Source organism: Manduca sexta, chromosome 8 (genome assembly GCF_014839805.1).
Source record: "Manduca sexta isolate Smith_Timp_Sample1 chromosome 8, JHU_Msex_v1.0, whole genome shotgun sequence".
In the NCBI taxonomy this organism is placed as follows: Eukaryota; Metazoa; Arthropoda; class Insecta; order Lepidoptera; family Sphingidae; genus Manduca; species Manduca sexta.
In genome coordinates, this window is record NC_051122.1 from 1,520,076 (window position 1) to 1,536,178 (window position 16,103).

Genomic DNA, 16,103 nt, shown 5'->3' on the forward strand with positions numbered 1-16,103 from the left:
ACCACTTTTGCGAACGAAATAAGGAACGTAGAGTCCAATCATGTCTGCGCGAATACTAAGGTCACATAAATCGTAGAAAGCTTGACGAGCTTGTAACGCTATTGGAATTGTTAGAGGGAGAAAGAAAGAGTAGAAATCATGTCTATGGAATTAAGAAGAAGTGGTAACATAATATAGGCGGAGCAATTTTACAAAGGCACCAATGGTGGAACATTGCGCAACGGCCTAGTAAGTTTCGGAACATTGATCGAAAACACCTGTTGCATGTATTTGTTGTCCTTGTTACTCTACGGGCATGCCTAATTGTGCAACGTAAAATTTTTTGCCAAAAGGAATTATTAATAATATTTCCAACGCTTATTTCTGTATTTATATTGATATGTAGCATAGATTACACCAATATTTTCTTAACAACTTTGTACAATAATAAATAATCTACGAATAAAGAGATCATTGCAAGCGCATATTTTCTTAATACTAAGTATTAATTTACGATGTTAAAGTCGTAGTGTATGTTTTCCTGTGATGAATTCTTTGTAATTCCTTTTCGACTTGCGCCAGCACTGCCGGATCAATCTCGTTGACATCTACTTCCCCGTAGTTATGCGACTCTGGTATAGGGGCTACAATGTCGGCGACCGAGTTGGCCGCGACCTTGCCCATCATACTGTCAAAGTAGTCGAACACCTCCCGGTAATTATAGCTATAGTTGTAGACCCTTTGCTGTCTCATATGCTCCGGCATTTTATGCGTCCCGTGTATTACCAGCGTAAACGATCCGATTTCACCAAAGTTGTTTTCGCCAGTCTGGTTAGATAGAAAAAATAACATTTTTAAAAAAGGTGGGATAAATAAAAGAGGTCCCCACGGCTAAAATTTCTGTCATTCTCTCATTAGCTTATTTTGTAGTTGGAAGTTAGAACTTCTATACTTGGTAAAATTTAAGATGAGCCCTGTAGCTGTGGACTCAGATACTTTTCATAGAAAAGACGATTATAACACGAAAAAAATATCTACTTTTTTGTGGCAACTGCAATAATAATCCTAAATCCTTTCCACTGATTATAAGTTATCGATTTAGCAAACAAAATAAATCGAATTGGAAAATATATTTTCAACAAAAAAGATATTTATTTGTACAACCTTAAAAACAAACTTTAATTAAAGGAATAAAAATGTCATCACTGCTGGATGATTTCTTTAAAATATTAGAAAGTTAGGTAAGTACTATTAATTATTAATAACTCGAAAGATGTTTGTAATCGATTAAATGTAATAAGTATCGATTCTATTTTACAAAGTATAGACCAACAAAGTTGTTGTAGCCGTGTATTATGTATGAGTAAAGAAGTGAGTTTTCCACAATAAATTAAAATATTACATAAGTATAGATCGATTTACGAAAGCTGGCACGTTCCCAGTACACACGGATGTAATTTTACATAGAATGTTTCATACTACTTAATATTATATTTGAAAGGGGACGGATGTTCTTGAACATCCTTTTAAAAACAGTTGAACAATTTGTTCACAGAAACTGCACATAGCTTACAAAAGTAAGTACCCGCCAGCAGATATTACACAATTATCAACTTAATTATTAAAATAATACATAGATTCTTACCTTGTCTTCAATCGTCACTTCCCAAAGACCATTTGGATTTTCTCCCCAGGTTGCAACGGACATGAGAGGCCAGTTCACAAAACCAGATTTCGATATGTCCAACACCCGAGGACTCAGCAGTTGTACCCTTGTACCTGGTTCGAAAATTATAAATATTATAATTATCAACAGATATTAATGCCTTATACCTAGGTAAATAAAACATTTAAATTTCATTAAAAAAAAGTACTACTAACTAAATAATCTCGAAAAAGCCTTTCGTCAAAATTCAAATGTTTATAAAATAATAAAAAAGTAAAATAAACGAAGAACCTATAAATATACAAAACTACCTACTTTCTTGTTTTTTTAGTCATTGTAAGCATGCGGTTGCTTACCGACGGTTGGTTGTTTCGTTTCCGTTCGTTGCGTTTCACAATCGAAAACTAAAAGTATTTTTCGTCCAATGTACTAGGGTATTATAAAATAAAGAAGATTTACTATGGGTTGGACCTGTGCCGTACCCCTGCAGTCCAGTCAGTGACTAATAAGAAATAATAATAAGAAATCTTTATTTGGAATAAATAATACAGTTTTTTTAAAAATACAATGTTCGAAAATATCTGCATTAGTTGGGTAACTGTGTCGCAGATATTAACGCCCACCTCCGTAAAGTCTATAGTTGTATTCCACAATGTAAAGATAACTTTCAAAAGGTACTTAAATCAAAACAAACAAAAAATTTGTGTGTGTGTGTGTGGTTGTGTGTGTGTTAGTGTGTGTGTGTGTGTGTGTGTGTGTGTGTGAGTTTGTCTGTGTGTGCGTGTGTGTGTGTGTGTATGTATGCATGTTTATGTGTCCTATTATTTTCCTATTTTTATGAATGATTCTGTATCCTCATATGAAAGGGTTAACAGCCATTTTGTTGTTACAGATTTACATTCACGTAAAGTAAGGGAATATAAGTTAAGAAACTTGTTTGCTTTGTTATATAATCGGGGTCCAATAAAATAAAAATGTTGACTGGATGCAGCGGTTCTACAGGTGTCTGATTGACATACTAAATCTCTTCTTCGTTTTTTGATACCGGGAGTAAAATGAAGCTCCGAATGTTGACGAAGAATAATTTGACTATCGAATATATCCAAATCATAATCATTATTACTATAATAACATAATAAAACAAGTAAACTTTAGTTGGTTAAAGAATGAATTATCCAAATTATTGCTAATTTACTACATTAGCCAAATTATCGATCACTTCTCCTTTATTTTGTTGTGGCCCAAGGACGGGGGCACGTCATGCGTGCAAATTTTTTATTTGTTTAGAGGCATCATCAATCAGAACATCTCGCGATCATGTACAAGGAGAACATAAAACTACAAAGATTAAATAATAACCTTGAGGTGACGTCAGGTAAATTTGCAGAGCTCCGCGTCGGCTGTATTCGATGTTAGTAACGAGTTCAATGTGTTCAGCGTAATTCACAACACACTCTTCTAATTTTATTAACACAGTGACGCTTTCTTTGGACGATATGCGGCCCTCGCCATCAATTCTGTGTATAAAAAGATATTTTATTGCGTTAACGAACACTAAAACATGTCAAATCAAGTATAAATAGGGCGTACCTACCACCTTACTGTGTACCTAGTACCTACATAATATCTATAATATATATAGTAAATTATTATAAAGACAACCTTTCTAAAACGCCTTCACATCGCTGATACTAGATAGTATAATCTACAGGTAAATTATATTTCTTCTCTTTCTATTCGAACCATAATATTATCATAATAACAACCTGCTACCAAAACCAGTTTGTATATCGAAAGAACCCAATCCATCCATCCATAGTCGATCACGACGCATTGTGGTCGAAAGATACCGACCACACGGAATAATCTATTAGGGCTGCATAAACCTAAAAGATATGTGTTAGGTAACGTATCGCAAGGCGTGCTTCGTTCGCCACTGCGTCGCGTCGTGGCAAGGTGATTTCATGATGCCTAAAATTTCTCGCTCTACATTCGACTAATACACCAATTAATGATGACACCACATTACGCACATCGTATGTCTAAAAGATATCTCTCATTAAACTGGTGTTTAGCTTTCGATAGTATTCAGGGGGGTCGCGACATTCCATCAGTCGAAACTTAACGAATATTTTACTAGGACAACATAAATGAAAAGAAGTTTATATCTGCGGCGTACTTTTGCGACTAGCGAGCGCTTTGTGGTACGGTTTCATCGCACTTCGCAATCTGGCGATTGTAATACTAGGAGAACATACTCACGGCGAAGTTGTCATACGACAAATCGATTTCTCGGGCACGGTCGTCCAGTTCAATGCTGCTGTAACGAGGCCGCCTGCATTCATGAGACCAAAACCAAACCGTATATCGAAACGTAACCCGACTCTGTAATTAAAGTTATTTAGATTAAGAATAAAATTAAAAAAATAAAACATAACAATAATATTACGAGAATAAGTTAGTAATATAACTAATATACCCGTTGGACTGCCATCCTGGATTAGCTGATAGTGGCGCATATTCCGACGTCCAAACAATCAAATGCTGAACATCACGCCATGTTAGATTTGGGCTGCGAAAGAGAAAAAATATTTTTAAAATTAGCACTGACACAACCAGACAACGCTGAATCATTTATCAGGAATACATGACATGCAAGAAGTATCCGCTTACTAACTTCGCTTGTAGAGCGAGAGCGATGATGCCAGCTGCGAGGGGCGCGGCTGCAGATGTGCCTGTGTGGTTTAGCGTACATTTGTCACTCGTGTCTGTGGTTGCCTGGAAGTAATTACACACTCAAGTCTCGATATTATAATATTCTTATGTAATATATATTATAAGTATACTCTGTTACTTGGTATACATTATATTCATACGTATAATCATACGTTTTGCTCAAGAAGTACTTACAATTTTTTGATCTTTGTAAGCGCCAGATGAGTAAGCCGTGGCAAGCGTTGACGAACAGATTTCTCCGTACCAAGGAAACAGACCGTGCTGGGAGGCACTGCCTATCGAAATTGTGTAGATACTTGACGAGTACCTGTATAAATCGTTAAAAAAATAATATGGAATTAACGCTCAAGTTAATTAAGACATGCCTATACAGTACGGATACGGAACAATAGAGTGGTTTGGCGTAAAGCCGTGTGGCCATCGTATAAATTAGATCAAATTATATAAGAATGTATACATAGACTATTAGTGCATATAATAAATTCTCACCCATCACAGTTGCAGTTGTCGCTATAGCCGCCTCCGTTTCCGTTCGCCCAAACATATATTGAGCCTTTTCCACCGCGTCCCTGTTAAATCAAATTAATTATTATGAATCTCGTCATTTTGTTATTCATATGTATGTATGTGTTGACCCTTTTAAATTTAAATTATGTTAAGTGACTATAAATTCCACTATAAGAAATCAATAACTCATAAATTACGAGCAAGTACTTATATTTTAGTGTAATTTAAAGAATGCCTACGTGTTTAATGCCGTGTTTGAACGCCCGTATGGCCAAACGGCCTGGTCCTTCGACAGTGCGCCCGTCGTCATTAGGGCCCCATGAAGCGCTGTAGATGTCCACCTTGTCCACAGCGTATCCTGCACCACAAAAATAATTAACTTCTTGCTACTTATGCCGCTCTAATATTCTGTTCCAATTATAATAGGAATGGATGATACTGGTTCTTCCTAGCTAATTTAAACAATTTTTTATTATTTATTAAGTTTTCCAAAATATTTAATAAATTAATTTTGTTTTACATATGGAACCTACCAAAATAATTATATAGAACTGCTATTCTATTATTAATACTTATTCATATTTTATAATGTCGTCCTAGTAATTGTGTTTGTTAAAGCGCTGTTTCAAGGCAATAAAAAAAATCTTTTGATATTCGAAATACTTTTGTCGGCGAAATCACAACACTAAAAATGAAATTCACGAAATCACCAAGAGACGTTAGGACTTGCGGCAAGCATTTATTTATTGGGAAATGCTCACTGCATCACCGGCATGAAAATGCTTATGCGAAATAAAAAAGTCTCGTGATGTTGTATAAACTTTTCCAAAAAAAAAAGCAAAGGTAGCCTACCTTTATACTTTCTTATCAACTTTAATCTGTACCCTTTTTTTTCAAAATAATAATGTTTTATGTTTTAAGGCCATGTTAACGTTAACAAACTGACAGACAGAGTTAGCATTAATAATGGATAGCATGGATAAATTGAGAGAATAATATTATTATTATTTCAATTCATTTGGTTTGAATACGATTCGCGAATACTCAGATTAACAACATCTATTTATGGCTTCCTGGTACAAAGCGACCGCGTTCCACTTGTTTCGCGCATCTTGACTTTCGGTCCGACGTCAACGTCAATAATCAAAGCCTCGCTAAAGACGACCTTAATTTCCATTTAATAAAGTACATTTTTGACAGGTGCAAATGTGCGCGAATGGCGACCTTAATTCACTGGCACACAAATAAATGTTAGGTGAATTGAATAATTTCAAGATTTCTTTATTATCAAAACCTTACACTACTACTACCTACCAGTTTTGTTAAACCGGTTTAAATAGTCATCATAACTTTTGACAATTGCTAATACTTCCACACGAAATTATAAAACTATTTATTTATGGGAGCACATTATATTATGAATAAAATGTACATAAAATATGCATGCATTTTCACGATTACGGCGGTGGAAACGGCAAACAACAACATCAAATGTAGTTAGTGGACATGCTGTTACGTCATTTTTCACTAATATTACCAGGAATTCATAACCGTCAACGAGTTCATTTGTGTCGCTAAAACATTTGTCTTACGTGGGTTGAGAGTTCATCATACTAGAGGGCGATACAATAATTATTATTACAACTTATAATTTCTAAAGTACTATATCAAAAATAACATTCAGCCCCAGATTATATCTTATTATATTTTGTATATTATGTAACAAGTTAAAACAAGAAACTACTACTGGTAAATAATTGCTATCAAGTGAAAGGGCAATTAATTATAATTAATAATAATTGTAATCAAAGAATAAACGCATAGCTATAAACAACATATTATTTATAATACATTTATTTTAGCATTAAATACACAAATAATTTATAAATAAAAGCTGTACAAAATAAACTCCCATGAATTAATCAGATCAGAAAATTTGCAAGAAAAAAAAACTAAACAAACAACACCCTACGACATTTTGATCTCAACATGGCGACCGAATACACCAGGACATCATAAATGCTAAGAGTTAATTTACCTATAGCTTCGCCTTCAATCATATCCGTGATTCGTCCGTCGAGCATACGTACTCCGCCCACCTTGGCTCCCCAAGCCACGCCCACTCCGCATTTATAGTTGTTGGCAGTCATCGCAATCTGCGACATGAATGAATTTTGGTAAGAAAGGCGATTGATTACATGTTTCGAGGCTCTGAAATAAATTATAATATGTAACAACTATGAACTTACTTCACCGGCACATCGAGTTCCATGTGAATTTTTCATTTTCTCTTCGTATCTGGGCGTAGGATCTGAATCTCCATCATTGCTGTCCCAACTTATTTCAGGGTCCTGCCGAAACATTAGTGGATAGGAAAAATACTAATAAAAACTATGTAAAAAAATAAATAAATAAACAACGTGACGCGATATTCCTGTCTGCCTCTTAGATTATGCGCAGTGGCCGCGTCATATCGGCCGCGAATTCACTAGGATAGCATAAACTGAAAGCAGTGTCGTGTTCGCACCGACGTCCGTCAACCAATTCGAATCGAATTTGCTTGTTATATGAAAAATATTATATTATGATTATAATAATTATTAATAACACTGGTAAGACCAGTTAGCAATTAAATTGATGATTGACTAAAATATAAATTATTTTTACCCCTATAATATGAAAAATAAGTAGTAAGATTTAAATTCTCAAGTTAATATTTTTTTATTCCTGAGAAATCAGTGGGGCGGCCAACCGAAACACCCGGTTACGACGTTTTACATCGGAAATACTAACCAAACACCTAAAAAGTACCAGGAATATATAACCATTTAGTACGGTATTCAACGCTCATTTAAATATTTCAATATTATTTACATATATGATGTGAATGACTGGAGTTGCGTTTAAGTTTATAACTGAAATGGAATATAATTTTGCGTTGATACTTATAATAAATAATTTGAAATAATGAGCAATAAGTAAGTAAGTATTGTTATTTAAAGTTATGAAATTTTCACTTAAAAAATAAAGAAAATAAAAAATTACATGGTCTCTATCACTTAGATTATTTTTTACTATCGAGCGATTAATGTGTTTTTGCTATCGAGTACTGTGTCGGTGTCATCATGATCAATCATCATCCATCATCATCTGTCAAAAACGCCGAACCTTGTCGAATATAACAATTCAACTGAATATTACCAGGGAATCATAACACTCACGTAGTTATCGCGGAGGTCGGTGTGCGTATGCTCGATGCCGTCATCGAGTACGGAGACACGAACTCCTTTGCCATTGTAACCCATTTTATATACGGGCAGCACGTTTAAATCCAATCGGGGTAGATAGTGAATAGTACGTGTATCTTGCTGTAAATAATATTATTTATTTCAATACAAGTATGTAATATAACTTTGTTTATTTATCATACAAGTTTCTTTTGGACTACCTACCAAGTACCACTGGTTGCCCCACAGTTCGTCATTGAATAACCGTTTTTCGTCCATTTCAGTCGCTCTCTTCTCTATCTTCGTGTCATTCACCTCTAATCTTTTGACTCTGTGCAGAGGTTGATCAGGTTCTGGAGTTATGTACCGTTTTACCCTAGATTTGGCGAACAGCTGTTCTGCCCATCTTACCTGAAATCACAACATTTCCGGTTAGTAAAAACATTCTACCGAAATTAAAAAAATATTATTGAGACATCAAATAAATGATTCAGTTTTACTTGCAGCATCGCCCGGGCCTTGGGGACGACCTTTCCCGAAGTAAAAGTACCATTGAAATTTTTTCCGGGACAAAACAAAAATCCAGGACACATGACACGTAGTATTAGAGGAAATTTAATTCTCCACAATCCAGTTACAACAAGTTGGATAAATAAAGACCTCGACCCACTTTCGTGCAAACAGTGTCACAGTTAAATTTAACTTGTCAGTTAAGTGCAACAGCCACGTGTATTCTCAGTACGCTGCTACCAGGCTGGCATAAACGCGAGAGAATTCCACTCACCCTGCGATCGTTGACTAGAGTCGTTGTGTAGCGGCTGGGCGCCCGCCGCTGCTTGCCATGCTGATATTTAGAGAAAACATATGTGTCGGGGAATCCGCGAATCTAAAACAAAAAAAAAAAAATCATAAATATATCAATCAAACTATATCGTAAATGTAATTATTCCAAAAGTTGTTCGAATGTACCGAGTTCCACAAGTCTGCACAAGTAACACAGCTTCGTCTATATCTTCGGTATATTGCAGTATCCGAACACTAATCACTAAACATTATTAGATTTAATTACATCCTACTATTAAGTCAAACTAAAATCCTGTTTCCTAGACTGCAGTCTTCATAGTCACGGAGCGCACTAAGGTGTAGGTAGTCCGAAAACTCAGTTACAATATCTACCTACTAGATTTTTTTTAATGACGTTTCGATCTACTCGGAATGAACTCACATTGTATTGAAGTCTGGAACGCAAAAGATCCGCTAATTGTCTTCAGTATTTTTTTTAAAGTTATATCATTATAAAATGTAGGAGGACATTTGTGACTGACTTTTTGGACGGCCAACGTCTCAGTCCGTCTCGTGAATCGCGCACCGGTTCCGCAGTGTGTATGTAAGTTCAAACTCGACAAACTTAACTTTTCTGTTCGATCTCCAAACACGGTTATTGCAGTAACGCAAGTAATAAGTTTGTAATAGTAAATTAGGTTTTTTAACCGACTTCAAAAATACACAGAAGGTTCTCAGTTCGACTGTATTTTTTTGTTATTAAAGAGCATATACATAAATATATACGGTTTTTAGATAATTTCTTTTACGTGTGCCGTAAAACATTGCTTCTTGCCAAATTGGAAAATACCCTATAGATTTTGATTCAGTGTGACAAAATCGGTCGAACATAAAATGTACCGTGTTTTCGCGTCGACTAACAAGTTTGATTTGAGACTGCAGACTCGAGTTTTTGATACAAAGTACAACTTGATATAATCAACGCGTACTTAAGAAAAAAGGCCTTCAGAGTCAGATAGCCGGACGGACAGACGGACAAATTGCATAAAGTAAGTTCATTTTGAAGCAGAGAACCCTAAAAAAACAAAATACAATGCCATAAATTGTTTTAAATCTAATTTCTTCATAGTCTACCTAATGTTATTTGTTTAATAGTCGATTGCTAAAATAAGGAAATTCATACACGATCTTACTACAACTATTTATTATTGCCTTTTGAAAACCCAAAATATTATTTTATAACTTTCCTGTAACTGATATTTCAAGTTCCACTTTAATATTAAGATTCATTTTTATAATAATTCGCGGTATATAAATGTGTTATTTAGACCTTAAATTATAGGCATTTTAGTCAATATTGGTTTTAAAGACTTTATTAACAGCAAGTTCCATGAAAATTTTGACAAATACGATTGGATTCTTTCCTTTTTCGCTTTCGTTTGCTATTTTTTGTTACCAGGAATACATGTCATATAAGACACATGTGTGCACGTGTACACAGAAGGCACAGTGAGGGAGCGTCGCTAGTCTATTTATGGAGGGTGAGAGATAAATCTGTACAATACAACTGTAATGCATTGGCCATTGTTAATAATATTTACCATTATATTCTATTATGGTGCGTAGGTGTTTCTGATGAGACGAGTTTTGTTTATTCGTTTTGAATATTTTTTAAAATCTATATTATAATGTGACTTTAATTGAGCGACCAGTTTGTAGCCCCTAGTTATTCTACAGGTCTCTTATAAAGCATAGATTTTATTAATGGAAAAGGATGTTTAAATTAATATGAAGATTTGACTTCATCTGGTTGGTGGTAGTTTAGTTAAAAATATAAATGTTTTATCCACGATGGATTACTGGTCATTTTACAATCTGATAGGAATTAAAAATGAATTTATAGATAATTCCATTATCTGAATAAATATCGAATAATGTTATCATTATGTTAAAGGTACAAATAGATGTACTCATTTACAGTTCAAGTTCATTCATTACAATTGCATGTCATCTTTATGCAAACGCCAAATCACTACAAACGTACTGTAATTACCGTTAGTCCAAAACGAACTCCTATCCCTTCATCGATTCCTGGTAAGAGACGTCCAAAACAATAGGATGTAGGCGGCGCCCTAAGCCACGTCCAACAGGACTCAGGGCGGATTATATTAGGGCGGCGTCCGTCCCTAATCTGGGTCGAACTCCGACCTAAGCGCCCAAATTTTAATACACAGGTTTTTTTTAAGGGATTCATTGGTTTGAAATACTCAATTAATTATTGACGTTAAAAGATGTTTAATAAAACTCCTCATAAGGTCCAAAAATTTATTAGCCCAAAACCTACAATGTGGCCCTGTGCGTCGACTAAGCTATTGCAATTATCTCACAGAATTGAGAATGCAAACGAAAAGGACAATATAGTGTTGGTTTTTGTATGGTATATGAGATAAGATTGGAATAATATATAGGAAAGCTGTAATACCTACACCTAACACAATATCTCTAATCCATACGAACTCACCGGCAATGCATTCAATACTCTATTGGAATTATTAAGTAGCGGATTACATAAGACCACTTGATAGTGGATACCCATTTTATTATTCAGACTAGGACACGTGTTCCCCCTGCACCTGTTATTAAAGAGTGAATTCCGGGGAAAATATCAACCGCCAAGACATAGCCAAAAACGCGGCGATAGCCTAGTTGGATGTGGAACGGAGTGCCGAGACGAATGTCCGCAGGTTCAAATCCGAAGGGCACACACCTCTGACTTTTCTAAAAAAAATCATGTGTGTATTCTTTGTGAATTTATCGTTCGCTTTAACGATGAAGGAAAACATCGTGAGGAAACCTGCACATCTGAGAAGTTCTCTATAGGAATTTCGAAGGTGTGTGAAGTCTACCAATCCGCACTAGGCCAGCGTGGTGGACTAAGGCCTAATCCCTCTCAGTAGTAGAGGAGGCCCGTGCTCAGCAGTTGGCAAGTATATAATACAGGGCTGATATTATTATTATTATTATAAGAGTTGAAAACATTCTTTGACGGACACCAGAATTATGCCGGCTTGAAGGACCCCTAATATTAAATAACACGTAAGCTGGTTTCGGATTGTGATATAAAAATAAACATCTGTACAATACCTCTGTAGTCATTGTGCATTTATTTGCGAGAAATTCCAACAAAGTAATGCGAATTAAAGTTATATTTATCTGTGTACTATACCTCTGTAGTTATTTTGTATTTATTTGCAAGAAATGCGCACAAAGTAATGCGAATAAAAGTTACCTTTTTAATAAAACCTTCATTAACGCAATAAAATTATTTGATGCTAAGATAAATGAAATAATTATTATTTTATGTTGTTGTTTTTTCTATTGTATTACTACAGCTTCAGTTAATATTAGATGTTATTTGTAAAATAAGAATATTTATACAAAAAATAGAAATAATTTACTAAATAGATATAAGTAGCTAAACAAATAATAGAAAAAGCTAAAAGAGCAAAAAATCTTTTATTGTATTAAAATTATGCACCAAATAAGCTAAATCTCTTTCTTTTTTCTGTTAACCTCTTTTATGGGCTTAAAAACAAATTTCCTTTAAAAAAAAACTAATTTAATACATCAATACACTTATAATTACTCGAATGGGAAATTGGGACTTGGACCTCTCAGTGTGCAAAAACAAAACGTTTGTCCATGACACTGTCACTTATGTCACACGTTTGTCATATTCGAAATGGATGCCGTCATGTGACGTTCAAAACACATGTATGTACTAGGAATGCATAAAGTAGAGGCGATAAATGCCGACGGCACGTGTGGATCACACACGCGGACTGCGTCGGGCGGAGATCGGGGTCATGTGCCTCGTACGTGATGACTGGCGGTAAACACTGCATGAATAAATTCGTTAATCTTTAGATACCATTTTCCAATTGTTATGTACTAAAAAGCTACGCATATTTTTTATTTTAATTTCAAAATAAAAAATATTATTTTTAAAGAACTAATAAAATAATTTGTTTACATTTTTATGATGTAACCCTACTAAAACGTATGTAGGGTATTTAGAAATAAACTCTAGGGAATTCGTTTGAAATATTTTTGTTTTCTCATCTTCACATGTTTCACAAACACTTGCTCGTCCATTGATAAGTTATTTACGTTTTGTACCACTACATCTACATATCTAAACTCACACGTGTACACCACACATGTGGTTATGCAACACACGACACGGAGCGTACCGGCGTTACACACGCACGTGTCACTCGTGGCGTCATGTGAGTTTCAACACTCACATGTGTACCAGGGTAGCAGAACTCGCAAAGAGTTTGCACTCACATACGAGTATGGGGTTAGCGCGGGACTCGGGCATGGGCGGGAACTATGTGGGGAAGCACGCTCTAAAGAAGTTTGTTCAATCGATACCTTGTATAATAACAACACGAATATTTATGAATAAGTTCATAATTTAATACAATGCAATCATTACAATTTATAGATTATGGATTATTATAATTAACAGATAAATAAAATCGTCCTGATATTTAATACAAAGATTAAGCACCATATGCACATGTACTATGAAATCAGTGCTTGTTCAAAATTTGATGTATGATAGAATACCGAAGTATTTCGCAACAATTTTCATATAAAACTAAGTAGGGATGTATAGCATATATTATGTGATAATATCGTATTTGGAAACATTAGCTGTATACCAGAAAATTATATTTAAAAAATATGTAAATATTAATTGTAGAATTATTCCGATAGATGTCGCTGTACAAAATTACATCGCGCTATGGTTTGGTTGCAAGCGAAACTATGAGTAGTTTGGACGTCGATGGTCTCGTCACTCTGGTTTCCCTTCAAAACGTATAAATCTTTCGCCTTTTACTAAAGATTTCCGTGGAGGGGAACACTCAAATGAGTCTATAAATATTTTTGAATGCTCTGCGCACGCAGGGCTTATAAAACTGAAAATTGATTGATGGATTATTCCAGATATCACAATTTACTGGTTACATCAGACATAAGCCTGTATTTCAGTGTCTATCATACCTTCACACTGCGTAATAAGTGATTAGAGATGTGCCTAACGTCTTACTCATCTATTGATGTAATTAACTCTCATAATCCATAAAATCCAACCTAAGGCAAAAAATCTAAAAATATCTAATTACTGAATGCTATTGCATAAAAATATGAATTAATTATATGCACTAGTTACACAGTAATTGATCTAATAAGATGCAAAATAAATAATTCTTATTGATTTATTTATTTGATGATTTCACGACTACTCATAGGAAATGTCATAAAAGTAAAAATCAATGACAAATATTTTATATAGTTCCAGCACATGATAAAAAGTATCTAATGTTACAAGGCATCTATATTATATCAACTAGCTTTTGCCCGCGGCTCCGCCCGCGTTATAAAGTTTTTCAGGCTAAAGTTTTCCGTTATAAAAGTAGTAGTTTCCCGGGAGCCTTTGTTCTTCCCAGGGTCTCAAACTGTCTCCATACCAAATTTTACCCTAATACGTTGGGAAGTTTTTGAGTTTAACACGTTCAGGCAGACAGATGCAGCGGGGGACTTTGTTTTATAATATATTTTTAGAACTTTTTAAGAGGAACAATCCCGTGATACATCATTGTTGCATCACTTTAACCGTTTACGCAGTGCACGCAACGGAAGCTCTCAAAACTAATAAATTGTCCCCGTTTTTGCAACATGTTTCATTACTGCTCCGCTCCTATTGGTCATAGCGTGATGATATATAACTAAGAGCACTCCACAAACAAAGGACTATTCAACACAAAAAGAATTTTTCAGTTCGAATCGGTAGTTCCTGAGATTAGACATTACTGCTCCGCTCCTATTAGGTATAGCGTGATGATATATAGCCCATAGCTTTTCACGAATAAAGGGCTATCCAGCGCAAAAATAATTTTTCAGTTTGGACCGGTAGTTCCTGAGATTAGCCATTACTGCTCCGCTCCTATTAGGTATAGCGTGATGATATATAGCCTATAGTACTCCACGAACAAAGGGCTATCCAACGCAAAAAGAATTTTTCAGTTTGGACCGGTAGTTCCTGAGATCAGCCATTACTGCTCCGCTCCTATTGGGTATAGCGTGATGATATATAGCCTATAGCACTCCACGAACAAAGGTCTATCCAACGCACAAAGAATTTTTCAGTTTGGACTTGTAGTTCCTGAGATTAGCGCGTTCAAACAAACAAACAAACAAACAAACTCTTCAGCTTTATATAATAGTATAGATTATTGTTATACGCTTGTGTAAAATCCATGCTAGAGTTAATTAAGAGTTTCTGAGAATTAGAAAGCCAACTTTAGTTAACAGAATAATAGATATTAAAAAATAAAAAAAATTGTATTCCGTATTAAAAAAAAATTGCGAAAATCGACATATTTGTATTTCGTCGTAAAATTATTTTTTTTATGTTTACGAAATTGTTCTTATTTTTTTTTTTATTTATTTAAAGGCTTTGTCGCTCAGCGACTATATCCTCTAATAAAAGAATGTTCTTATGTGTATAAAAATATTTAAGAAAACCTTAAAGGTAATAAATACTCCTGTCTGAAATAGTTCGTTAAAAAGATATTTTCGGTTCAGCAGAGGTAAAAGTCATGCTCGGATTTACTATCGAATGCCTTATGTTGGTCAAACTTCCTCTTTGCACTTGGACTCCTTTCTTGGGTGCAATGTGTCCCACATTATCAAAATAAAAAAATTTGGAATATATTTTAATAAAATTCCAATAACTTACTGATGTTATGATTTACTAACCCTTAAGACAGTTCATAATGAAACATAATAATTTGTCAATCTAATATGCAAATTACAAGATCCTACACAACCATAAAAATTCTGACGTTCATTAATTTATGTAAATGCGTTTTCAGAGGTCATCTCGCATAAATATGTATGGAGAGAACGCGTTCGTTCTGCGCCGACTCCACGCAACCCTCTACAAACTTATGAAAGCCTGTTACTCGTAGAATTTTTCTTGCGATTTAAGTAAAAATTACGTTATTTTTTTATTTGTAATTTAATTAATTACTTTTTATTTGCCTTTTTAAAATGTTTTGAAAAAGTTGTGAAATCGTTCCGCACGTGGTCAAGTTTACGCTGAGGTTACGTTTATTACGCCGCGCTTCTGT

General features: G+C 34.7%; 1 protein-coding gene and 1 non-coding gene across 2 annotated transcripts in view; one reads left to right on the plus strand and one right to left on the minus strand.

Moving 5' to 3' along the window:
* Positions 1-356: 356 nt before the first annotated feature.
* Positions 357-16,103, minus strand: part of LOC115448317 (neuroendocrine convertase 1) — a 29,132-nt gene continuing 13,385 nt past the window's right edge. Inside the window, exons 2-15 of the mRNA XM_037436487.1 lie at positions 8,900-9,001; positions 8,341-8,526; positions 8,110-8,256; positions 7,138-7,239; positions 6,927-7,044; positions 5,128-5,246; positions 4,871-4,950; positions 4,556-4,688; positions 4,323-4,423; positions 4,125-4,217; positions 3,908-4,030; positions 3,005-3,162; positions 1,625-1,758; positions 357-807 (exon numbers count right to left, since the gene is read on the minus strand). Coding sequence (XP_037292384.1) covers positions 490-807; positions 1,625-1,758; positions 3,005-3,162; positions 3,908-4,030; positions 4,125-4,217; positions 4,323-4,423; positions 4,556-4,688; positions 4,871-4,950; positions 5,128-5,246; positions 6,927-7,044; positions 7,138-7,239; positions 8,110-8,256; positions 8,341-8,526; positions 8,900-9,001 — 1,914 coding nt within the window. The 3' untranslated portion in view covers positions 357-489. The remainder of the gene's footprint in view (positions 808-1,624; positions 1,759-3,004; positions 3,163-3,907; positions 4,031-4,124; positions 4,218-4,322; positions 4,424-4,555; positions 4,689-4,870; positions 4,951-5,127; positions 5,247-6,926; positions 7,045-7,137; positions 7,240-8,109; positions 8,257-8,340; positions 8,527-8,899; positions 9,002-16,103) is intronic.
* LOC115448326 lies at positions 13,763-13,879 on the plus strand. The gene has a single exon (XR_003939095.2). It is a non-coding gene; the product is annotated as a U5 spliceosomal RNA (small nuclear RNA).